This window comes from Polistes fuscatus, unplaced genomic scaffold (assembly GCF_010416935.1).
Source record: "Polistes fuscatus isolate 324 unplaced genomic scaffold, CU_Pfus_HIC Scaffold9, whole genome shotgun sequence".
NCBI lineage: Eukaryota > Metazoa > Arthropoda > Insecta > Hymenoptera > Vespidae > Polistes > Polistes fuscatus.
In genome coordinates, this window is record NW_025113173.1 from 1,571,225 (window position 1) to 1,598,819 (window position 27,595).

The 27,595-nt window shown below is 38.2% G+C and overlaps 1 protein-coding gene across 1 annotated transcript in view; it reads right to left on the bottom strand.

The window, feature by feature from the left end:
* The window catches only part of LOC122525724 (histone-lysine N-methyltransferase Suv4-20-like), a 73,743-nt gene that overhangs the window by 10,778 nt on the left and 35,370 nt on the right, over window positions 1-27,595 (bottom strand). Inside the window, exon 2 of the mRNA XM_043648651.1 lies at window positions 26,267-26,628. Coding sequence (XP_043504586.1) covers window positions 26,267-26,628 — 362 coding nt within the window. The remainder of the gene's footprint in view (window positions 1-26,266; window positions 26,629-27,595) is intronic.

Below are 27,595 nucleotides of genomic sequence, written 5' to 3' on the forward strand. Positions count from 1 at the left end.
GAGAGAGAGAGAGAGAGAGAGATAGATGAATGGAGAAGGGATGTAAGAAGAGAGAAGAAAGAAAAAGCGAGAGAGAGAGAGAGAGACAGGGACAGGCTGCCGACCCAGACGAGAAAACTGCAGTGAAAGCCCGGTTCGCATTCTGGGCCAGACGGAAGAAACACGAGGCAGACGGTGTAACGGCCTCTCTCTTTCTCCCTCCTCTCTTATATTTCCCCTCATACTTCCCTCTCTCTCTCTCTCTATCTTTAACTTATATTCGCTAGCAGCAAAATCGGCGCACTCGTAAAGGCATACACACATACATACATGTATATACACATATATACACGTGCCCGGTGCACATAGAATTTTTCCTCTTTTTCCAGAACTCACGAGCGTATTACCGACGTCTGCGATTCCATCGGGGATAAAGACACGAGAGGAAAGAAAAGTAGAAATTACAGGAACGTTAAAACTCCTCCTCTCCTCTCCTCTCCCTCTCTCTCCCTCTCTCTCTCTTTCTTTTACTTTTTTTTTCTTCTTTCTTTTACGAGGACGATGACGTTGGGCTCGGTATTGAGTACTATTCGAGAATAGGAAGTGCAACGTTTTAAAGATACCGATGCGTTTACGTTATCACAGAGAGCGAGATAAAAAGATACAAAATGAATATGTGAGAGAGAGAGAGACTATTTGTTTTGGTTAATAGAAAACTCGAAGAGGACAGTAATATATACGTGTATCGTTTTTTGCTATAGAATTTCATTGGGCACTCGTAACCGCCGGCCTATAAATATGCATTTTCTTAAACTGTAAACACATAGCAAGTACCGCGTTATGAATAATAAGCGATAGAATGCGCCTGCGTGATTATGCGTGTGTGGCGTGTATGTATTCATGCGTGAATACATAGCAAAAATCACGTCTCTCGTCTCGCGAACCAAGAACACCTCACTCACTCCTCCTCCTCCTCCTCCTCCTACTACTAACTCTAACGAGTTTAACGCTAATTTATATTAAACGTCAAGAGGACAGACGATGCATCGACGACGACGACGACGACGAAGACGACGAGGAGGACGACGTTGAATTTTTCTTGTTCTTTTCCTCCTATATATATTCTTCTTCTATTCACGACATTGTCCGTCGGTCGATCGAAGAGACCCCGTCTTCTCTGTCTCCGTCTATCCATTTACCTATCTATCTATCTCTCTCTCTCTCTCTTTCTCTGCTAGCTTAAAGTGGATAGAAACAAAAGCTTCTTCCCTACTCTCTAATACGACGCGCGCGAACGCGGATCGAACCGTAGAATCAACTATGACGCTTCTTTAGATATTCGAACGTTATAAAATTCATGCGATTTACCGATTCCTCCTCGTTTTTTCTTTCTTTTCCTCTCTCTCTCTCTGTGTGTCTATTATTTCTCTTTTTCCGTTCGTAGACGATCGATTTAATATAACACCAATCTAACGACAATCTTTTTTTTCTTTTTCATTTTGGATATACACACGTTATTCGAATGAAATAAATTGTATACACATATATAATATTGACGAATATAAAAATAAAAAGAATAATAATAATAATGTTAATAATAATGAATTAAACGTATATGTTTGGTGAAAAAGCCGCAAAACATACCACCAAGGCCATGTCGCGCGGTTTCGAGCCCTGTGCGTGTAATATGCGTGCACCCAACTCGAATAGCTTTCTCCTCAACTGTTTGACGGAGACGCCGAGCGTCTGCATGCAGCGACGCCTCAGCTTCATTTGAACGGAGCCGCCAGGTTGTCGAGGAAACTGGAAACTAGCTAGACACACCACCAACACCGTCAGCTGTCAAGCTGCCACTGACAAAGAGTATCTTCTCTTTTCTCTTCTCTCAATATCGTTGCACAGTATATTACCCCCACCTTCTTCTAATAGATATTTATCTCCTTCGGATCTTCTTCGCGCAGGAACCTTTTATTTTTTATTATTTTTTATTTTTATTATTTTTTCTTTTTACTCGTGTTCGATCGAATGGACGAGTGGAAAATTAAACAAAAAGAAAAAAAAGAAAAAACCGGGGGATAAATATATTCCTCTTCCTCTTCCTCCTCCTCCTTCTCCTCCTCCTACTACTACTACTTCTCTATCTATCTTTTTAATTAATTATTCTCCGCTTCTCTCTCTTCTTTGGTTTCTTCTTCTTTTTCTATTTTTTATTTTTCTTCTATATTACCACTCAAGTCATTCGAGTTGACGAAAAGAAAATAATACACAGGAAAATTAATTTAACACTCGCGTTGAAATAATCATTAATCTTCGTTCTTCTTCGTTTTCCATCCTTTCTATCGCGCACTGATATCCGCAAAGACACACCGATATATATCTCTTTTTCCTTCTTCTTCTTCTTCTTCTTCTTCCTCTTCTACGTCCGAAGAATGAGAAGAACAATATATGTGGATGAATAACGAAAAGTGGAGTATCAAGAAGAATAATAGATGACGTTTATCTTTCTTTCTTTCTTTCTTAGTCGAACTTCACGACTATATTCTTCTATATTGGCCGATTTCTCCACCGATATCTGTGATTCACGGAAACGTCACAATTCTTCTACTCCATCCAATGCGCGACCTCCTTGCTCGCCGTTCTTATTTCGCGAATATCGATATATTTTAACTCTTTATCTGTCTTTAGTTGGATTTTTCGTTTACTCGATAGAAGGACGATGGAACGATATCGAATGGAACGTGTCGGTGTATATTTATAGAAGGTAGATTTTGTGGAATGATAGGACGACGATGCCGACGTGGATGAGAAATAATAATAATAATATAATAATAATAATATTAATAATAATAATAATAATAATAATAATAATAAAGGGAAATAGTTCAAAGAAAACGATAGTGGAATAAGAATAAGAATAAGGAGAGAGTTAAGTCGTGTCGTATAATTTCGTGTCTTCGTTGTGCGAAAATGCGCGTTTATTGGCGCACAACGAAACCCAACTCGTCCCAAGTCCGGCGGCAGACTGAACTCGTCCGGTGGCTGTCAGGCTGCAGCACCGTCGAGTTACCCCCGCCACCACCACCACTCGCGGTTTTACCTCGGCGACGCTAGGCGCTCGCGTTTACCCCCACCACTGCGATTTGTCTCTCGGAGTTTTCTCCGTTGGATGTGTGTGTGCGGTGTATGGTATGTGTCTGTGTATGTGTGTTCGTGTGTGCGTATCGACGAAGAGGACGACGCGACGCTCCCGTACCACCCTTTCTCCTCTCTCTTTCTCTCTCTCTCTCTCTCTCATACTCTCTCTCGTGTAGCTCGACGCGACCATCGTCAGCCGGTCGGCTCCCTCCCTCCCTCTTCCACCCTCTTCTTCGACTCACCTCCACCACCTCCACCACAATCTCCTCCATCTCCTTCTCCTTCTCCTCATTCTCGTTCGTGTCTTGCACGGGCGACGGAAAAATCAGCCGCGAAGCGGTGGCAGGTGACCTACGAGAGACGAGACTTCGCAAACGACTCATATATATATATATGTGTATTATACGTACATGAGTTGTATGATACAATGTACGTGATAGAAACTGGCAAAAAAAGATCGAGGGTGGTTTCGATTTTCAACGTTGGAAGTTACTTCACTCTTTCGATTTGACGAATGAAAAGGAAAAAAGAAAGATGAAAAATTGAAAGAATGTTGTATTTTAGAATTTCAACATAAGTCCCATACACGTGCGTACTTTCTCATCTCATCTCATCTCATCTCATCTCATCTCATCTCATCTCATCTCATCTCTCACTCTCTCTCTCTCTCTCTCTCCTTTCGTTTCATTGATTCGAAAAGGTAGGTACTCTACCCTTTTAATCGAGGGGAAAATTACCCTTGAAATTATAACAGGTTTAATACTACTACCAACGTTCCGATCGATATGCCGATTCTACGATTCCAATCGTAAAATCGTTTAAATCAATGAAATCATTGCGCGAAAAGCAAGCGAGCGAGCGAGAGAACGGAGCGGAGAGAAACAGAGAGAGAAGATTGGTATTGCCCTCGATTGCGACAATCTCGTACAAATACACGTATATATACTCGTCGTCTAGGGGGTACCCAACAGACGCTCGTTTCCCCCATCTCTGTACTGTGACACTAAACGAGAGAGATAGAGACAGTCTAAAGTCTCACAGACGCAACCCACAGCCGAGGAGGAATCGTGGTGGAAGAGTAAGAGAAAGCGAATGCGAATGCGAATGCGAATGCGAATGCGAGTGCGAGTGCGAGTGCGAGTGAGAGAGAGAAAGAGAGAGAAAGATATGTAGGCAGTCTCGCGAAACTGCAGAAGAGACGCGCTTTAAGGAGCCTCAGAAGTTGACCTTACCTCGGCCAAGGTCGCGAGCAGTGACGGCAAAACGACGACTACCTCTCGGTCTTTCTTTCTCTAATGTCGTTTTGACCGACTGTCGCTTTCTGTTTTGACGACTCGAAAGCAGCGCGTGCCACTCACACCCCCCCTTCTCCTCCTCCTCCTTCTCTTTCCTTTCTCTCTACCTCTCCTACCTTTCTTCCTCTTTCTCCTCCACCCTCTCTGTAGCTCTACCCCTACCCCCTTCCCTCCCACCGCCCCCCTTTCCCCGCGCTCTTATTCTCTTTCTAACTCTTTCTCTCTCTCTCTTTTTGCTAGAGAGAAGACCACTCAGAGGGTTCCCCCACCGCTATCCTTCGCCACCTGCTCTTCTCCTCCTTGTTTTCATCCTTCTCTCTTACTTTAAACTCCCACCTACTCTCTCTCTCTCTCTTTCTCTCTCAGCTCATACACCTCGCGGATATGCGTGCACGCGCAACTTTGCGTCGGTCCTACTCTAGATTGATCCTCTCTCTCTCTCTCACTCTCTCTCTGTCCCTCTCTTTCTTTTGTTCTTTTTTCTTGAAAGTTAAATTATATTTTGCGGAATTTGGAATTCCTTTAATACAAGGTGTTTAAAATACGAACTTTCGATGCTACGTGTTCGCGCAATAAGCGATATATTTGATTGGTCAACTCGACAAATTCGATATACAAATAAATAAATAAATAAATAAATAAATAAATAAATAGAAAAGAAAAAGAGGGAAAACAACATAAACTCGCAATGGAAAGAGATCGGGAAAAATAGTACAAGTAGAAGAATGAGAAGAATAAGAAGAATCTGCTTTCCTTCCCGATTCGCTCGACTCTATCGTAAGGGACGAGGAAAGAAAAAGAGCGGGAGGGTGTGGAAGGGAGAAGGGCGAGAGAGAGAGAGGGTAGAGAGTGCAAAGAGAGAGAGAGAGAGGGACGATGCGAAGGCGCGTCAGTGTGTGCGCGCCGTCTAGACGACCGGTTGTCGGCGAGACGGTGGAAAGGAGGGGATAGAGGGCAAAAGAAGGAGCGAAGGGAGGGTAACGGAGGTACAGAGGGGAAGTATGATAACCGGCTATCATATCTCAGGGCCGTCGCTACGACTACTACCTCTCCTTATCTCCCCCCTCCTCGCCCCGTTATCCCGTCTCTTCGTCGTTTCGTACCGTCTCGTCGTTCTCTTTCTCTCTCACTCTCACTCTGTTCGTATTTCTCTGTGTATTTCTATCCCCCTTTAACTTCACTTGGTTACATCGAGAGAGGAGGAAGAGGAGGAGGAGGAGGAACGTTGCGAATCAGCCTCACTTTTTCCTCTTCATCTTCTTCTTCTTTCTGTTTTTGTTCTTTCTCGTTCGTTCATTTCTCTCTTCCATTCGTTTCTTCTTCTTCTTCTTCTTCTTCTTCTTCTTCTTCGTCCATTTGAAATCATCCCTCCTCTCCCCTCTCCCTAAACCTTCTATCGGTTGAAAATTATTAACGAATATATCGATGGACAATCAACGTAATGGTCGATAGAATATAAAGGGTACAAGAAAAATTGAATAAAAGATATATTATTTGATTATTCTGCGCGCGCAAAAAGAGAATTGACGAGATCGTTTAATCGAAAGTCGAGAAAAATGGGAATAAGAAAATAGGTTCGATAACGTAGGTACGGCAACGATGGTGGTAGTGGTGGTGGAGTAGTAGTAGTGGTGGTGATGGGTATGGCGTGTTTCGAAAAGGGCGAGAGAATATTCGAAGAAAAGTAAGAGAGATCGAATAGGACTGGGGTGGGGTTCGGCCGGGGAGGGGGAGGAGGACGCAAAAGAACGAGGACGAGAACTCTTTGATATTCCGAATCGTAAGGGAACGATAAATCTGACGATTCTAACACGCCCGAGTAAATTCGCAAACGCTGATTCGAATTCGTTTTAACTTAACGTTGTATGTGTGTATTCCTCCATTCTAGTTTCATCTTTCTAAAATGTTCTTCCATGTTCGGTAAACTCGATAAGTGAGAATGAGTAGTAAGTATCTTCTCGAAAAAAAAAAAAAAGGAATAAATTATTCTTTAAGGGCTAAATAAGGGACGGAACCTTCCAAACGAGACACTCCGTCTACGTCTTCTTCTTCTTCTTCTTCTTCTTGTTGGTCGTCGTGCCAACATTACAGAGGGAAGGAAAGAGAGAGAGAGAGAGAGAGAGAGAGAGAGAGAAAAAGGTAGTTCGCAGTCGTATTAAATTTTGATGAAATCGATAGTCTGGCCTGTGAAAAAGAGAGAGAGAGAGAGATGTAGAGATGGTCGAGAATGCCTGACCTACGCGCGCTCGATCCCAGCACGCGTCGTGTTCAGGCTCGTTCTCTCCCTCTCCTCTCCTCTCTTTCTCTCTCTCTCTCTCTCTCTTTTTCTCCCCTAACAACGTTCCAAATAATCTGCAGCGCGAAATGGACGTGCCTCGATATTGGTCTCCCGGGTGTGCTTCGATTCTACCGGACACCCGAAGCGAGTGTCAAAAAAAAAAAGAACAGAGATAGATAGACGGAGAGAGAGAAAGAAGAAAAAAGCGAAAAAAAAAAGACAGGACTATGTATGAAAAAACAAAATAAATAAAAAAGAACAAAAAAAGACCAGGAGAAAAATAAAAAAGAAGAAAGAGGAGAGGACTAGTAAGGAAGGGGATAGGGGGTTAGGAAATATATACAACAAGTATGTATGAACGTGTATATACGTATATGTATATACATATAACGTGGTGTACGCGGAAAACGATCGCCCGACACCCCTTTGTAACCTCCATCGAAAAACGAGTAGAGCGTCGAACGAGGGTGGAGAGCAAGGGAGGTAGGGTGAAAGGGTGGCAGTGGTGGCGGTGGTGGTGGTGGTGGTGGTGGTGTCGCGACGGTGTCGCGACGCTTCGCAACCCCCTACATTGGATGCTGGTGTTGTTTCGATTCTTCCTTCCTTCGATTTGGGGATTCTCCTACTTCTACTTCCACTTCTTCTTCTTCTTCTTCTTCTTCTTCTACTTTTTCCGATGTAAATGTGTTTTTTTAATCGTTCGATAAAATAGTAGTCTCAAACGTAAATCCCCCACCACCTCTTCCTCTTCCTTCTTTGTTTTACGTTTCCAAAGGTTTTTTATTTTTTTTGTTCACAAAGACACCCCGAACGGAACGGAACGGAACGTAACAACGCGTGAAAACGGACCGTGCCGTAACTTTTCGGCTATTTACGTACACGCATCCTCCCACGTTTTCCTCCACCCACTACACATATATCTAAAATCTTTCTCGCTCTTTCTCTTTCTCTTCCTTCCTTTCATTCTCTCTCTCTCTATCTTTCTCTCTTTTCTCCCCCGCCCCCTTTCTTTCTTGCTTTCTTTTTCTCCCCTCTTTCGTTCCCCTCTTCTCTTTCTCTCAATCTCACTCGTGTCGTGTAAGAAGATGCTTCGCGCGCGCGGAATAACTCACATTCTTTTCGCTTGAGTAAGAAAACGTACGACGAATCCTGCTGCTGCCAGTGATCGTCGTCCCTTTTCTTGTAATCTTCATTCGAGACGTCCTATATTTCTTTTTTTTTTCTTTTTTTTGATTTCCTACCCCCATTATTCCATTACAACGAATAATCGGACGAATATCAAAATTACGGAAATAGGATAATCATTTGTCTTGTTCTAATGATTTTCTCTCTCACTCTCTCTTTTGCGATGATTTTTTTTAATTTTCTTTTTTTTATTCGCGTATTTCTTCTCTCGCGTGCAATTTTGTTCACTCTCTCTCTCGTTCTTTTTTTCTTTCTTTCTTTTTTTTCTCTGTCTTCCAATTCTTTCTACGACGCGTCGCATTTCAGGGAAGCGTTGATTATGAGATGGGGGAGAACGGTAATTAAAGAATATTTTCGCGCGCTCGTAATTAGCCGGACCGTGATATTAAAGAAGAATAAAATGAGAGGGTAATTTTCGAGATAACACGACGCACCCCAAGCGGAAAGGAAGTGCATTGTCGAGTAGAGGAGGTGGAGGAGGAGGAGGAGGACGATTGTACTTTATCTTGCCGACTGATAACGATCGAAAATCATCGTGAAAATGTAATAGGGGAATAGAGTTAATATCTTTCTATCACTATAATTCAATCTCTTTTTTTTTTACATTTTATACCACACACATACACACGCACACAAAAAAAGAAAATAATTATTTCAACGTGATCATAAAATTGCATTAATATCGAATGATATTATTATATCGAATAAAAGAAAATAGTCACATTTATAGTTAAGTAACAATTGTTCGTGTACTTTAATTAATTAATGGTCATTAAACAGTCCGTTTTTCAACTCAACCCTTGAACCTGCCCGTTGTGTTGGTGGTGGTAGTGGTGGTACACCCCTTCTTACATTTTTCGACTCGGTGAATGTCGATAGAATAAACGAACGAATAAAAATAAAAGAAGAAGAAGAAGATGAAGAAGAAAAAGAAAAAAAGAAGAAAATGAAGAAGAAGAAGAACAAGAAGAACAAGGCTCAAAAGAAGAAGAAGAAGAAGAAGATACTGGTCGACTGCAGAGAGTAAACTCGACTGGTCAGCCTCTTTCCACTCTTCTTCCTTTTCGTCTCCTTCTTCTTCTTCTTCTTCTTCTTCTTTTCAGGGTGACCGACCTCGAGTACCAACTGAACGAAGCGATCAAGCAAGCAAGCAAGCAAGCAAGTACATTTCGAATCCCATGGTTCGAGATCAACAAAGTTTACGATCGATCCTCGAAGGGAAACAAAAAAAAACGAGAGTAAGAGGAAAGAAAAAGAGTAAGAAAAAGACTTAAAGAGAAGACGAGAAAAAAGGGGGGGCATGGGCAGGGGGAGGAGGAGAAATACTCGGTTCGACGTTGGTGTACTAAATCTCAAAGGCGAGCTAATAAAAGCTCGTTACGTCGAGTTCGAATCGAGTTCGTGCACGCGATCGCGAAAAAGGCCACGACCATACTATGACTATGACCTAAATGGTTGTTGATGGGACAGTGCATAGAAAGAAAGGAGAAATAAAAGATAAAACGAGATAGAAAGAAAGAAAGAGAAAGAGAAAGAATGAGAGAGAGAGAAAGAATAAAAGAAGAAAGGGTTAAAACAACAAGGCGAACGTACTACGAGACGAGTGTCTGGCCACTGTCTGTCCGTCCGTCCGTCTGTCCGTTCGTCTACTTCTCAACGTCTGGAGAGGTGGGGGTGGGGTGGGGAGGGCCGAGAGCAAGTAAGTAAAAGAGAGAAGAAAGAGAAAGAGAAAAGAGTGTGTGCGTGTGAGAGAGAGAGCGAGAGTAAGAGAGTAAGAGAGAGAGAGAGATAATAAATAAAAAAGAAAAGAAAATAAATATAAAAAAGGAAGAAAGAGACGAGTATAACCAACGTCTGTGAGTCATTAGACACAATAAGCGAGAACTCTCGTGAAGGAGAGAGAGAGAGCAAGTGAGATAGAAAGAGTAGCCGGTGTACTCGAGCTTTGATTCACTCGTCGTCGTCTCGAATCTCATTCCTCCTTCTTCAACTTCGAGCCTTAGTCGAGACTTTTAGACACAATAACCGTTGTCTCGAGATTACAAGTGGATAAATGAGACATTAAATCGGCCCACAATCTCTCCCTTTAGAAAAAGAAAGATAGAGAATGTGAAAGAGCGAGTGAGTGAAAGCGAGAGAGAGAAAGAGAGAGAAAAAGAGAAAGATTCTTTCAAGATACACACACACACACATACACAGAGATATGTATATACGTAAGTATACATCTATACTGATAATAATATTCGAAAGAAATACTTCTTCTGATAACGAAAAGGAAAAAATCTAAAACGAGAAGATTAAAGACCGGTTCGTCGAACTAATTGTAAGAAAGATGATTTACAAAAAAAGAAAAAGAAAAAAGAGAAGAAAAGTCGAGGGCAACGGGTTAAACGGGACGAACGTAAAAAAAAGTTCTGTTAAAATGTATTATTAAAAAATTGGAAAGAGAGGAAAGAAAAGGTAAGAGAAAAAAAATGAAATAATTAGAAAGATAGATAGATAGAGATAGAGAAAGAGAGAGAGGGAGAATGTGAGAGAGAGAGAGATAGAAATAGAGAGAGTGTGTGTAAGTTGAAACGAGGATGACGTTAACGATCTAGAAAACTGACGGAAATTTACGCTCTGACGGATCATGCTTGTTTCTCGCGAACGACCTCACGTCTTCTACTACTACTACTACTACTACTACTAGTAGTAGTAGTACTACTACGTTGATGACGATGATAATAATAACTGTAATAATACTATCACTATGCTATCTGCTTAAAGAGCCGCTTTCCGAGAAGCGACAGGCTGAGTTTATCGCGCGATAATGCAAGGTGTAAAAGAAAGAAAGAAGGAAAAGACATGACGGTGATGCTCGTTAGAAGACGAAGAAGAAGATGAAGAAGAAGAAGAAGAAGAAGAAGATGAAGATGAAGAGGAGAGGAGAGAAGGGAAGGGAAGCCAGGTTTAAGACTTTTCTTTTACGTTAACGCTTCTATATAAGATGGTTACTTTAATGATAGCTAGATGGATCGGCAGATAATGCGGAAGGATTTACACGGGAGAATGAGCTGCGCGACTGGCAGCATCTAAGAAGACTACTACTACTACTATAACCATACTATAATTCAGGTTAAGCTTTCAAACTGTTTACTTATTTACTCGCTTTACGATCTTGTATAAGGAATGATCGTACGAACGACTGGTTAAAAGAAAAAATAAAAAAATAAAAAGAAAAAGAATAAGAAGGATTAACCACAATCATAAAAAAGAAAAAAGGGTCATCCGTTCGCAATTTAATAATATTAGAAAAATAATAATCGAGAATGTGAAATAAGATTATTAGAAATAGTAATGAGGTTTGTGTTAATGAAAATGATAAGAAAAGAAGAGAAAAGAAAAAAGAAATAGTTAGGCGAACACGTAGCAAGTAAACCAAACGACCGTAGTAGATAAGAGTAATAATCTAGCGAACGTTAGACCAGAAACTGGCCTAATTAGAAGCCGGAGTATAACTTTAACGCAGCCCGATGCCTAAGCTAGCCCCCGAAGCGTAAAATCTATCCGTGGAATCGCTGCTTGCACTTTCCCACGAAGCGCAATACGCGTCATTAGCTCTCCTGGAAGCGGTTTGAGCGTTATCCGTGTGGCGGAAGTCGTGCGAGAAACTTCGAGTCCGTCATTTTGTTAGCGGTCGAAGAACATCCTGCTGGCTGGCTGGCTGGCTGGCTAGAAACACACCACCACCACCACCACCACCATCATCGGTGCCCAGTAATAATTCCTAGTTCACTTTTTAAGGGGAATCCCGCTCGAACGCGTATTATTCTAACCATTTTCTTCCTCTCTGCGTTGATGATACCGCCTTTTGTTCTTATTTTTCTTTTTCTTTCTTTATTTTTCTTTTTCAAAGTTGATATCATATCCGATTGAAAACATACCCGACCCACGACGAGTCTCTTTATCTTTTTTACGTCCTACGTGTTCTTTCTTTTTTTCCTTTTTCTTTACTATACCCCTTTTTACGTAGCAGCAGCAGCAGCAGCAGCAACAGCGCACTATTTTCTATGGGTTTTCAATTAAATGCCCTTTTTTCATTCACGATAAAATGCCTATCGCGTAATCGTCTAGACAATAGTCGACCCGTTTTATGGGTTGACGAGATACGATTGATGATACGCTCACGCCCCGAACGATTAATTTCACGATCGAGTAGAAGAAAAATCTCGCGATATTTTCGTTTATATATATATACTTTTCAATAATCTACGTACGTACGTACGTACGTGATTATAATTATTTTCTTTTATTGTTACTTTAATTATAAACAAAGACGAATGATGCATCCTTATTAATTAAAGGCTTCTTGCGAATTCGTTTTTTAACGCAACACCGGGGAAATCTTTTTCCTAGTACCTACGACGCACGCTTTAAAACAAGAAACAAAAAATAAAAATAAAACTCCGACGAAAAAAAGCTTTTTACAAATGTATAGAATTTTTCATCCCTTCTGTTCAAAAAACTGCAACAACTCTTTTCTCGTTCATTTGAGAACGCGTCAAATCGCAAGGGACGAAAAGAAAAGTACAACGTACTAGTTATACAAGACATTTTCTCGAAAATACACATATATAATACTATTTTATTTATCAGTCTTATATTCCTATTTCATGTAATACATCGTGTACGTAATTTACGAATCGAGATAATCAAACGAGAGAGAGAGAGAGAGAGAGAGACTAGACGAAGAAGAAGAGTTCGAAGGACGAAGAGAGAACCCTTTTCGTCTGGGGGCCTCTAAAAAAGTCATTTGTCAGCATCGTGCTTCGAGTGCAGACACATTTGTCCCAAGGACTCTTCCTCCTCTTTACTTCTCCTCTTTAAAAATGAAGACCTAGGAACCACCATACCCGTTACCCACAAAAGGGTTTAGAAAATCTGCCATCTGCCCAAACCGTGTTAAAGTAGAAGATAAAGTGAAAAGAGTAAAAAAAGAGAGAGAGAGAGAGTAAGCAAGAGAAAAGAAAAGAAAAGAAAAGAAAAGAAAAGAACAGAAAAGAGAAAAGCAGAGACGATCGAAAACTATTTTAAGAATACTTTGGTAAGAGGTGAAACGCGAGGGTGGTAGAGGGGGGAGAGGAAGACTCGTTCTTGACTGGACGAGAACGACAGGTCGTCCTACGACGACTACGAAGACGAGGACTACCAACTCGTATGCAAATTCCTCGTATGCAAGTCCTGTTTATCTCGAGCATAAGAGGGAACTCGTTCGTTCCTCGTGTGTTCTGGCCATCATCGCAAACTTCGTCTCGTTCGTCGACTTTTGTCCAAGAATGGTACGACGAGGTCAAGATTAACGGAGACGTTTTCTTGCTACAGGACATCATCATCATCATCGTAAGGACGTCATCTTCGTCTCGATCTTAGTCGTCGTGGTAGTTTAACGTTGGTAATTGTCCTCGCGATGAAACGCGACTGGGTCGAGGTTCTTTTAAAAACCCCGAGGTTACTACTACTACTACTACTACTACTACGTTGCCCGATAAAACTGATAAAATTAATCGTCGAATCGAGAAAACGTCTCTCTCTCTCTCTCTACTCGACCTCTAACACTACTCGTTTCCTTCACCTTGGACGAAGGACAACGACGATTTCAAGGTAGGAACGGTGTTCAACCCGTTCTAACGATTTCCTAGTTGTACCAACCCGTTTTACGATTCCTCATCGATCGATTTGTGTTTGTTGTGTTACTGTAGATAAGTATATATATATATAATAGGGGAAAGAAGAAAAGAGAGGATTTAGTAGAATCTCGAATGACTATGGAATACAAATGTAAAAGATAGGAGAGGAGAGGAGAGTTGAGGAATGGAAAAGGATGAGCAGAATCGTTGAAACGTTTTAGAGAATCGGTGTCACACGATTCCTCGAAAGACTCCGCGGTTTTGAATTGTCGCAACATCGACACCGCCGATGATGTTCACGTCTAGACGATCGGCTTTCACCGTATTGCCTTCAGGCGCCGTTAACTCCCGCTGATATTGCCGCATTCGAACGAACGAATGAACGAACGAATGAACGAACGAACGTTCGATACGTCACTCATTTTACCATGTGAACATGGTCGCTAAGGTTAGATCTTTTATTTCGAATAATCGTTTCTTTTTTCTTTATATATCCATGTATACCTATATACAGAGTGTCCCACATAACTCTAGTCACGATTTTTTTTTTGAAGTTATACTTCTTTTGGGGAAAATGTAATGGGGAGTTATTTTGTTCCGAGCGTCTGGAGAAACGACACCATGAAGTTTGTCGGTATTTAAGACGCGCGGCAAAGCGATTTCAAGTAAACGGCACGAAGTTGTCTTCTCTTCTTCTTCCCCCCTTTTTTCTCAAGCGGGTCACCCATCCAAATACTAATCGTACTCAGCGCTGCTTTACTTAAATGATCGAAGCGAGAACTAATGCTGTAACCGCGCCATGGCTGTTGACGCGTCAAGTAATTCGATATATCTCTCTTATATTTAGTGTGGACTGATATCTATATTTTGATATTTTCTTTTCTTTTTTTTATTCTTTCTTATATATATATATATAATAATAATATTTTTTTCTTTTAAGTTATTTCTTTTCTTTGAAGTTTTTTGTTGAAGTTATTTTTGAGGTTATTGAGGCTATGTTCATTTTGGTACGGCAAAGAAGTATAACTTCTTATACGCGTACATAAGTACACACACTATTTTTTTCTAACTTTTTTTTTATCGCAATGTATAGTCAATCAAAAATAGATCAACTTTTGTTTCAAGTATTTTTTTTCGTCAGGTTATCGCGAGTACTTGAAAAATCGTGACTAGAGTTATGTGGGACACCTTGTATATATATATATTACCGTGAAAGATCGAAATTGGAGAATGTCAAGATTCACGTGGTCGTTGAGTCAACACGTACCAAATACGTTGATTAAACACCAAATATTTGGATTTATTCTTATACATTAATATTTCGGACATATACCAAGGGATCAAATCAATCTCAAAATTCTCCAATTTTTCGTTCTTTCATGTCAATATATACAAATATATATTATTATTATTATTCTGATATTATCCATATTCATTTATGTATTTATTTATTTCAACACGTACTCCCCTCATCCCCCCACATCGACGTGTTCCCGACGTGTTCTACTAATTGTCTCGTTGGACGGAGATTAATGTCGCGAGAAAAGGGACCGAGAAAAAAAAAAAAAAAAGAGACTAAAATAATATATCAAGCAGTTTTATTAACCGTTCGGAGAAAAGCGGGGTAGCGATTTCGTTTGTTTCAGAGCCCCCCATTCATCTAGCAACGAAACACGAAGATAAAGAGAGGGATAGGAAAGGATGAGAGGTGGTTGGCATTGGGGAGGACGGGCGGGGGGGGTGGGCGCAGGAGTTTGCGTCGAAAGGACAGACGGTGCAAAGAGAGAAAGAGAAAGAGAAAGAGAGCAAGAGAGAGAGAGAGAGAGAGTTGGAGGAGGCGATTAGAATTCCACTTTCGTGGTCGAAGGCTTAATTCATCGTCCGGATGCTCCGACAACGGGCAGGGAAGGGGGGCATAGGAGGAGGAGGAGGCGATCGATAAACATATCGAGTGAGAGGGGTGGGGAGGTGGAGAGAAAGAGAGAGAGAGAAACGGACACGTGCAGGAAAGTCCAAAAAGTAGCGGAGCGGCAGGCGGAAGGACCGCAGACGCGGTCTGCGGTTCTGCTCCGGTCCCCACCCCTTTTCTCATACCCCTACGTCCTTTTCCCCTTACTCTCTCTCTCTCTCTCTCTCTCTCTTTCACCAGAGTCAAAGTAACGATCTCTAGCAGCAACAGCAGCAGACAGGCTAACAGAGAGAAAGAGAGAGAGAGAGGGGTATTGTGTTTTCTCTTTATTTCTTTTTCTTTTATTCTATATTATCTTTCTCTCTTTCGTACAATTTAGGTGAGGAATATTTCGGCAACGTGAACAAAATTCCGAACGAGAAATCTCTGTTAGAACGGTTTGGTACCGTTTAAAATAAACAGTCACCCGTCACCTAACAACAGAGGACTCCTAAGATTTCTAGGCCCTAGACAGACAGACGGAGACCTATTATTTTCTATTTCCGATTTTTCTATTCTCCATTCTATAATCCCCCATCGTCGTGCTTTCGTTGAAATTCCAGGACAAATGTTCTTGCCCAGCGTGATCGATCGAACCTTTTGACGCAAATTGTATTTAAACGTTACGTTTCAATGGGTTTGTTTGTCTTTGCTTTTATTTTTTTAATTTTATTACAATATTCAAAGGGTGAATCGTTAAATGACGTATTAAATGAGAATGGTGATATTGATATAATGGTGGAATAATCGATGTTATGTTCGGACGTTGTTTTGTATTTAAGTATACTCGAAAATGAATTACGGAATAAGGCGGGACATTAAATTGTCACGTAGAAAGGATCATCGGTGGTGTAAAAGGAAAATAGAACGGTGGTATCCTAGCTCACACCCTCCCCCCTTCCTCCCATCCCTTTCTCCTTCTACTACAAAGCCCTTTAACCCTCTAGCGAACGTGTATGGAATACGTTTTGGTTGTCCCCCGAGGAAACTTTCATGTCCATTCCAGTAGCAACAACACCGAGAAAATTATGCATCCTAGGTTGACGTACATTTTTACGACGGAAACTAAATTCTCTATACTTTTATTCTCGTTCTTATTCTCTCTTTCGTGCTGTTTCTATGTCCGGTTGTATATTTTCCTAATCTGACCGAGTTCCGGTGAACGAAGTAAACGAAAAAACGAACGAACGAACGAACGAACGAACGAGCTTCCGTGAGAAGAAAGTCTAAAGAATCTAGAGAAATTTTTCATGATGCTTATCAAATATTGAAAACTATACGTCTCTTTCGATGTTCCAGAGGGAAGAGGGAAATCTATAATATTTATCAGTATACTTTACGTCGTTACATTTAACGAATCTAATTTATCTTACGGTTAATTGCACATACTGCAAAATATATTTATATAAAAGAAAAAAAAATCTAAAATGAGATAACATATATATATATATAGTTAAAATATTTTCTCGTTAAAACGTAGTCGAACGATTCGTATCGTATAAATAATTTCTATTAACTTTATCGTATAACTAGGCTACAATTTATCGAATATTTTCGTATACATATGTATGATAATATATGCGTTATCCTTATTAAACGAGGTAACAAAAAATGGATAATAGAAATACATATTAGAGTGATCATGATAAGAGAGAAAAAGAAAGAGAGAGAGAAAGATAAAGAGAAAGATAGAAAAAGCGTATACAGTTTATAATATAAATATCTTTCTCGCCTACGTAAATTCCTATTTAATCGGTATCACTCGTCCGTGGAAAATAGTCTTTTTTAGTATACTAGATCGAGTTGTAGTAGTAGTAGTAGTAGAAGCAGTAGTAGTAGTAGTTGTAATAGTGGTCGCCTTTTTCTCTCTCTTTCTCTCTCTCTCTCTCTCTTCTTTTTTTTCCTCTTACGATCTGTCGTTTTGCGTTAGTTTAGATAAGAGAGAACGAACGGCTGGCTATCGTCTCCTCGTTTTATCGTTTCCGAATTCCGCGTGAAAACGTGTCAGAATATGATAACGGGGGAGAATAGTTTGATGAATATTTCGAAGAGCGACTCGAACAATATAAAAAGAAAATCAAAGGTAAATATAGAAACTGGTGTGTGTACTTATGTACGCACGTAAGAAGTTATACTTCTTTGCCGTACCAAAACGAACATAACCTCAATAACTTCAAAAATAACTTCGAAAAAAAACTTCAAAGAAAAAAAATAACTTAAAAGAAAACAAAACTGGTGTGTGTACTTATGTACGCACGTAAGAAGTTATACTTCTTTGCCGTACCAAAACGAACATAACCTCAATAACCTCAAAAATAACTTCAAAAAATAACTTAACAGAAAAGAAAAATTTATTATTATTATTATTATTATTATTATTTAAAAAAAAAAAGAAAGAAACATATTTTCAATCGATCGATATATTATATATATTAGAAAGAATAATAAAATATCATAATATATGCCATGGTACGGTGATAGTATTAGTTCCCGCTCGATCATTTAAGTAAAGCAGCGCTGAGTTCGATTAGTATTTGGATGGGTGACCCGCTTGAGAAAAAAAGGGGGGAAGAAGAAGAGAAGACAACTTCATGCCGTATACTTGAAATCGTTTTGTCGCGCGTTGTAAATACCCGACAAACTTAATGGTGTCGTTTTTCCAGACGCTCGGAACAAAATCACTCTCCATTGAAATTCCATTGAATTCTTCCAGAAGAAGTATAACTTCAAAAAAAAAGAAAAAAGGATATTTTCATTACCCTTTGGTAGAAGAAGAAAAAAGAAAAGAAAAAAAAGAAAGAAAAAAAATATAAAAAAGAGGGTGAGAGGGAGTGGAAGGAAAAACGTGCGAATGATGGGTGATATGCGTGTTTGTGAGAGGTATAGGGAATCTCGTGTTGGTGGTTTGTGCGAAAAGGGTGTAAAGAATATATATATGTGTGTATTTATCTCTCTCTCTCTCTCCCTCTCTCTCTCTCTTTCCTCTTGCGTTGGGTCAGCCACGACCGAGAGAAAATCGAGAGGGAAATCTGGCTGTCATACTGCTAGTCGATATATCGTACAACGTAGTCCTACCCTATATTAGCCTATGAGATAGGGGATGCTCGACACGCCCCGTTCACGAGCCCGTTATCAAATATTTCTCAAGGGCTAATGTCACCCTATTGTCCTTCTCTTTCTCTCCCTCTCTCTTTCTCCCTCTCTCTCTTTCTCTAACATGGCTCTACTGACACATGAAAATGAATTACCATCATTTTGTACGTTATTATGTTTAATGCGATTAAAATGTTCGTAGAAATACGTTAAAGGACGGATACGGTAACATCCTAATGGTAGAATTGGGTTTTGAAAATCGTAGAGACGCGTAAAACAAAATTAGCCTCTTTGGAATTGGATCACGAAGTTAAAGTTTTTTTTCGTATGGAACGGGGGGAAAAGAAAAGAAAAGAAAAGAAAAGAAAAGTAAAAAAGAAGAAAGAAGAAGAAGAAGAGGGAAGAAAAAAAAACACACACTCACGGAGAGAGAAAATGGGGGGAAGGGTGGGATAAAATTGGCCGGGAAGAAATAAATCGAAGGATGAAGAAAAAGTGGAAAGGAGACAAAGAGATGGAAAGAAAGAAAGAAAGAAAGAAAGAAAGAAAGATGTCGTCCTAACGTTTCCGCTTTAAGTACGACCCAGACAGCGAGCTCCGAAAAAAAAAAAGAAAGGAAAGAAAAAAAAGAAGAAAGGGAGACCCTTAGGTAGAAGACGTAGCGGTGGTAGGTAACCCTTAACGTAGACACCCTCTGTTCTGAAGTCTGAAGGCCTCGAGGGGGCTGACGGGGGTTGAATTCGAACGGCACGTGGAGAAGGACGTCGCCAAAGTAGTAAGAGAGAGAGGGTGAGTTTGTAAGGTCGAAGAGAAAGGTAACGCCTCGGGGGCAGTTTTATCTAAATCGAGAACAGGGGGAAAGAGAGAAAGACAGAAAGAAGAGAGAGAGAGAGAGAGAAAAGGAAGGAGGACACGTGGCCTCCCGAGAGCACCTTGATATCCTTACGAAAAATAATCTTAGGCACACGGTGAAAATCTTCCGAGAAAATCGCCAAAAGGATTCCAATCCTCGAAGGGATTCTTTATACAGAAATACAGATATATATATATAGAAAGAGAGAGAGAGAGAGAGAGAGAGAGAGAAAGAGCATTTTCTTATTTCGAAAATTTCATTCTATTCGTCGAAGAGAAACTTTTTTTTAAAGGAAAGAAAAGAATAAACGTTTTTACTGATTCTTTCCTTCCTTCATTCCTTCCTTCCTTCCTTCCTTCCTTCTTAAAGAAATCCGTCTTCGTCCGTTATCGACCAGGACTCGAGTTTCGACTTTGAACGAACCTCTTTTCGAGATATACGCGAACGTGGCTCTTTTCACGAGCCACCGACCGGATTAACGAGCAAAGAGCTTTCAAGGGTTCGCTGGTGGTTCCTGCTGGATCGACGTTTCAATCCCTTCTCCTTCTCCCCCTCATCCACCATCTCCCAAGTCAGCCAGGTTCCCGAACCAACCTTCGAGATTCTTCTTCTTCTTCTTATTCTTCTTCTTTTTATTTTTCTTTTTCTTTTTCTTCTCATTTGTACGCGTCACTAAGAAGATGACGTCATTGGAAACGTTTATCTCAAGCGAGACCACGTGTTACGATCTAACACAGTCAAAGAAACCAAGAAATTGTCTCTCCATTCTAATGGAACAACATAACTAACAAGATTGGAATTTCGTATTGTGTATTTTGTTCGAGAAATCATTTTTCTAACGTTCATTTAATCCTAATCGATAGTCGTCAATTTTTTATACCTCTAGGGAGAATCACTAGATTGTAACTAGTTTCGCTAAATATGCACGAAACAAAGATTGTTAATATTTTAATAATAACATTATCGTTATAAAATTAATTATTTTTATTTATGTTGTTGTTGTTATAAGGAGTATTACGAATATATATGAGATTTTATTGAATTATTGAATTATTAATTGAATTATTTAACAAAGTGAATGTGTGTTTCGTCATGTCTCGACTTGTCACCTAACACGTGACTTACAACAGATAAGGGTTAATAATACTACTTACTCTTTTGCGAGTTCCTTTATTAGTTAAGAACCGTATTAGGATCTATTTGACGAATGTAGAACGTCTGAACCATTCTCAGACTGTTGTGAAGCCTTTAGCAATTCTTGTTTTACAGTATTGAAAGTGCTCGTTGTCCAGGTTAACGAGTTTTGAAACACTTCCCTCTTATGTGTATCGTTACTCTACAAAGAATCTATGGATATATATGTTTATATGTGTGTATATGTGTGTGTGTATAGGTATACGTATACGTGTCCGGAAGAAAAAGAGAACTGATGACGTCATAGGAATATATACTCGTCTCTGTATGTAACGTAAATGTCTCGATAGCTTGAGTCCGTCGCCTTTTATGCCACGAACGGTTCGCCTTTATTGCTTTTTCCGGAAATATACACCGTCTAGACGATACAAACGCAATATGTAGACTATACTATATGCGCAACATAGAGAAACAACACCTAGTTACGAAAACGCAACACCTTTTCACTCTTTTTACTCTTTTTACTCTTTTTATTCTTTTCTTTTCTTTTTTTTAAGAGAAAAAATAAGAAAAGAAATTTAACAATCTTTCACAAGTTTTCTTTTTAATCTTACGTTAAGTAACAATGTTATTTTCAACTTTGGTAATTTTGTAATTAAAGTGCACGGTACATTAAAGATAATTTTTTGGTTTCGTTAGGTTCGTAAACCAAAAAAAGTATCGTAAAAATGTTTTTTACATAATACTCGTAATAATGAATTGTTTTGTAATTAATACGGGTTCCTTTAATTGTAACGAATTAAACGTATAATTTTTGACGCTCGTTCTTTGATATCTAATAAAATTCTTATACGTAGAAATATATTTGAGAATTGTATTAAATTTCTTAAATCGATATGAATTGTATTACAGAAAAGGACACGAGGGAAGTAAAATTTAGCATAAAACCGATAAAAAAATATATTCGTTCAACGAAAGAAGAAATCAATTAAACAATATAAAGTACAACTCTTACAAAAGTAATAATATTATTTTTAACAATATATATATATATATTACGTAAATACAAATATTACTATTGCGAGATCAATTTAATAATATAATATTAATATTATATTATTATTAATATTATAAATATTATATAATATTATTATAATATTATTATTACCAATTTAATAATATTATATATTATATATTATTATTATTAATAAGATAAAATTATATTTTTCCTATGATAAAATATTCTTCGTTAATAATTAATCAAATTCACGTATATCAATGTTAAACATTAACGATCCTTAAATATATTTTGATTATTTCGAAAATCCCAGAAGAGAGAATAAACGTGCGATTCATTTTGAAGTCTCACAACGAGCTCAAATCTTTTGACTTCTTTTCTATTTCTTTGATTTCTTTTACTTTATTTTATTATATTATCTCTTATCGATTCCTACGGATCTTCTTATTCCCGTGTTGCTACTTTCTTTCTATTCTTCTTACCCCCTTTTTTCCTCAGACCGATCAAAGTTCTCGTGAATTTGCCAACCGTGGACTACACACACACATACATACATACATACATCCACCCACACCCACACCTACGTAACCTTTGCTATGATTGTAGTTGGACAGGATCCAAACATAATAAATTTCAAATCGGACCATTGCTTTTACCCTACGATTCGTAAGAAACCTCGGGAAAGATACCTTCGGGACTTTCGATGTCAACAATTTCGGGCTTGTTCGAAATATCGAACGAGGAAAACCAGAAAGCAAGGAGCTACGGAAGAAAAAAGGGAGGAAAGGGGTGGGTGGCAAAAGGACGTGGGCGGGGGTAGGAGGAAAGAAAGAAAGAAGAAAATAAAAATATCGTACGTTCGAGAATATCGAGGAAAAATTTTTTCTCGTGAAAAAAACGATGCCCGAGAGAAAGCAACCACGTTGATAGAATTCTATGCGAGGAAGAAAGAAAGAGAGAGAGAGAGAGAAAGAAATAAGGTAAACAAGGACAAGAAGGATGAAATTCGCAAGATTTTATGAATGGAATTCTAGGTTACAAAAAGAGAGAGAGAGAGAGAGAGAAATAAGATTGAAAAGAAAAATGATAAAAGGAAAGGTATTAAGATCAGCTGTTTGTAATTTGACCCCATTCACCCCGTTAATTTTTATAATATAAAAAAAGATATCAGACGATTCGTGATGTAAAATATAAAATCTGTTTCCATATTTTACGTGAAATTCTAAGTAAAGTAGAGTTTCAGATAATAGATAGATCTATTAAAAAGTATTTTATCGTGCTATCGTAGAAAATATTTAGCAACGTAAAGAATTAAAAAAAAAAAAGAAAAAAAAGGAAAGAAAAAGAAGGAGATAACGATTATCAATGGAATATATATGTTGCAATACTTTTGCGTGATCTTTTTATAATTGAATAATCTAACAAGTGTCTACGTGTTATTACGTATTGTGTAAAAAAAAAAAAAAAGAGAAAAAAAAGAAAAATGAAAGGAAATGAAAGTATCGAAGGATCGAGAAAAAAAATATAATAGAAATATAATAATAATATAATATAATATAATAATAATATATAATATAATATAATAAAATATAAAAAACTGGTGTGTGTACTTATGTACGCACGTAAGAAGTTTACTTCTTGCCGTACCAAAACGAACATAACCTCAATAACCTCAAAAATAACTTCAAAAAATAACTTAACAGAAAAGAAAAATTTATTATTATTATTATTATTATTATTATTATTATTATTATTATTATTATTATTATTATTATTTAAAAAAAGGAAAGAAACATATTTTCAATCGATCGATATATATATATATTAGAAAGAATAATAAAATATCATAATATATGCCATGGTACGGTGATAGTATTAGTTCTCGCTTCGATCATTTAAGTAAAGCAGCGCTGAGTTCGATTAGTATTTGGATGGGTGACCCGCTTGAGAAAAAAAGGGGAGGAAGAAGAAAAGAAGACAACTTCATACCGTATACTTGAAATCGCTTTGCCGCGCGTCGTAAATACCGACAAACTTCATGGTGTCGTTTTTCCAGACGCTCGGAACAAAATCACTCCCCATTACATTTTCCCCAACACGCCAAAAGAAGTATAACTTCAATAAATATAATAAAAATATATAATAAGCAGAAATATAGAGAAATCTCGTTTGCGTTTAAAAAATGTTTTCGAGTTAGTAGTAGTAATTAATTTTCCGTTAGCGTTGATTTGAAAATTTGATTAAACGAACATAGTAGTATCTCGTTGCACGTATCTTTTACTCTGCGCGATTATGGGGATAGGGGGATAGGGGGATAGGTGGGAGGCAGGTTTGGGGAGGGTTCTCGAGGGATGAAATCATTTCTAGTTCGCAGAGTATTATTTTACGGTTCGGTGTATTAAGTTTTTACGTGGCATCGACGGTGACTATCAAGCATTCGCCCATTTATAGGTACGACCGACCTCGTCCGGTTAGTACGATGAATTAATAAACCCCGTGCACAGAAGTAGGAGAGAATCCCTCCTGAATAAATCCTGAATTATGGCAAATTTTAGAAGCCGAACCATTCTTCCATTACTTTCTCGTTAGTTTCCTTTCCTATTTTCTCTTCCTCTATATTCTCGTAATCGATCGAATCCTTCCGTTTGATTCGTGATCGACAGACAACAAAGAGAGAGAGAAACTTTAAGTAGTATAAGTCAGATTAAAAATAAAATTAAGTTAAGATTAGTTTTCGTATACATTTACGATATTATACGAGTACAATAAATCTTCCTGTTCTTGATATTATAATTAAAACAATGAATCATTTTGAGATTGAACGTACTAATTGATTTTTCATTTATCCTGTTACTTTTGAAGTACAGTTAGAAAGGATGAAAAATAAGACAAAAAAGGAATAATTTTCTTTCCTCGCGCGTTACCTGATAACAACGTAATCACGGAATAGAGAAAAATCTCGAAAAAAGGGGAAAACAAAATGGTCGTAAGTTCGAAGTCGTTATATCACACTTGATTTTTGTTTGATTTGTTCTTTTTCCTAGAGTCTCCAAGCTCGAGAACTCCTAGGTACTTTAGAAACGTCGTAGATGGTTTAAACCGTACGTACAACCAACCACCAACGTCTATTTGCCATGGCGAAACAAGTTTGGAGGTTGGGCTTCGCGTAATCTAATTTGCGAAGCAATCTACAATAACAATAGTTCGCGTACCACTGACGAGATGAAGAGGAATAGGAGGAGGAGGAGGAGGAGGAGAAGAAGAAGAAGAAGAGGAAGTAAAGGGGTAGTGTGTTCATTGGTGATGGTAGTGGGTAGGACCAACTGGATGAGGAAACCTCTTGACTTTGGCGTACCAACGTTCCTACTAACTTCCAAGTTTCCAACCTGACGAATAAGAGAGAGAGGGAGAGAGAGAGGCTGACTGAGACCACGTTTAGATCAACGTTTAGATTTTCCAACATCCCAAATAGATGTCTTATCGTTTCTATTCCAAGTATTACGATTAAATGTCTAATCCAAAAATGAAAACTGCCTGACAATAATTATATAAAAATACATTTGAAATTTTACGAACGAATTTGATATTAATGTAAGAAATGATCATTGATCGGGAAATAAATAATATCGATATTTTAGTTTATTTTAAATAAATCTCGCGTTGAAAGGCAACGACATTTATATTAAGGACAATTGTTCATTCAGGCCGGATGTTACGAAAAAAAGGGGGTAAGAAAAAAAATGTTCGAACCGACTTTGATCATTTGAATCCGGTGACGCGTGTTAAAGTCGCACGTGACCATTTTTCGAGGGGCTAACGGGTGTAATCGTTGAACAACACACACACATATGCACACATACATACATAAACAGTAATAGTTGTGTTCCACTTGCATGTTTCTCGCGATCTCCGACGACAGGGAAAAGAGGAAAGCGAGACTAAATCTCTCGGTGAAAGGCCTGACAAACATATAGATAAATAGATAGATAGATAAGTATATACTTAGTAGATAGATTGAAAGAGAGAGAAGGAAAGAAATATGCTGAAGAAAAAAGAAATGAAAGAAAAGAAAACGATGGGCGCGTGCCAATCGTGACCTCGTTTACCAGTCTCTCCGTTGTGTTGAAAGAATGAAAAAAATGCGCTTGGAGATATTTGCAGTTGCACACCGTCATCTTATGTTAGTCAGTCTATGTACGATAATATTAAATAAAGAAAAAAAGAGAGAGAGAGAGAAAGAAACGGAGATTAGATATCAGCGAGAAAATTTTTTACAGACAGCCTTCGGAGTTCTGCGAATAGCGTAATAATCTTGTCGAAGGTCAACGACGTCGTGTACCTCCAGTATTTAAGCCTCCAGACAGGAAAAATATTATTATTTATCTAGGGATACGATAGTAACAATGGCAAGGTTAATCACCGACATATATATATATATGTGTGTGTGTGTGTAATGAAATATAACGAATGAATGTTCTCTTTGATCATCAATAAAAAGAAAAGAAAAAAAATAGAAAGAATGAAGAAAAAACAACGACTGTGATGCACATCGGATGCATCTCGATGACGAATCAAACGGACAAAGGAAAATTATAAACAAAGAAAGACGTTGGCAAATAATTAAAAAAATACAAAAAAGAAAATACAATAAAAAACACACAACGAATATTATAACTCACTTGCGTTCCAGGATGAAAGTGATGATCCTGCAGCAAGGAATGTTGCTGATGCAACACCAAAGGGGGATTTTCTCGATCTTCTTGATGACGACGGCGATGTTGCTGTTGCAATTGTTGCAATTGTTGTTGTTGTTGTTGTGCTTGTGGCTGATAATGTTGATGGTGATGATGATGATGATGATGATGATGATGATGATGATGATGTAGATGTTGATGGTGATGCAAAATAGAGGCAGAATTCGACTCGTTTAATGGTTCGAGCCGACGATGATGAAGATGATGCGATACCGCTGCCAATATTGTTAACACCGCACCAACTATCAATACGAGCACCGCTGACACTACGTAACTGCTCGTACCCACTAAAAATTCGATAAGAATGACAATACCTTTAGAGTTAAAGAAACAACATTTCTCACCTTTCTCTCGTGTTTCTGTTAGACCGATTCAATTAATTGATCGTACGCTAACACGAATTCCAATGCTACGTCAGTATTTTTTAACACTAAATTTACGGACCGAGCCAATTTGACTCATTAACAATTTTATTACTATATATATATATAAAAAACTTAAATATTATAAAATATTTTTATAATAATTTTAATTATAATAATTTAAAATTTTTATAATAATATTATTATAAATATTATTAAATATTTTTTTAAAAATATCCGTTGGTTTTTAGTTGCCTAATGAAATATACGTAAATATTAATTTATCTCTCCTCTACTCAACCCTCCATTCAAACAATGTTTCTAAGTCATTAAAAACTAATGAACGAGAAACACCCGTAAATCTAGTGTTAAATATTTTCGTGCAACGTTTCGCCAATAGATGATTATGATTATGATGATGATGATGATGATGATGATGATGAGTTTTATTTTTCGCGTGTAATGTCAACGTTAAGTTGATCGACGACTAACAATTAAATATGCGATCGTTTGTAAAACAACGAAAAAAAAAAAAAAAAGAAAAGTAATCAAATAAAATGAATTAAATTCGTAATTCAAGGAACACACACACACACACACGCGTGTTGCACGTTTCATGCGTTGGTGAATATCACGGAAACCGAAGTTTATTGGCTAGCCAATCGTATTTTTTTTCTTTTTCTTTTTTTTATTTCGTCGTACAACATCTCGAGAACCGATACGAAATAACGCAAATCTATTTTGCAACGAAGGAAAATTTTGTCTTCTCAGCATGGCATTCGATCCCAATTAACAATTTGTTTTCTTTATTCTCACCCCCCTCCCGTCGCCCCTCTCCCTCCCTCTTTCTTATTCGATTCTCGATTATTTCGCATTACGATTTTCGATTCGA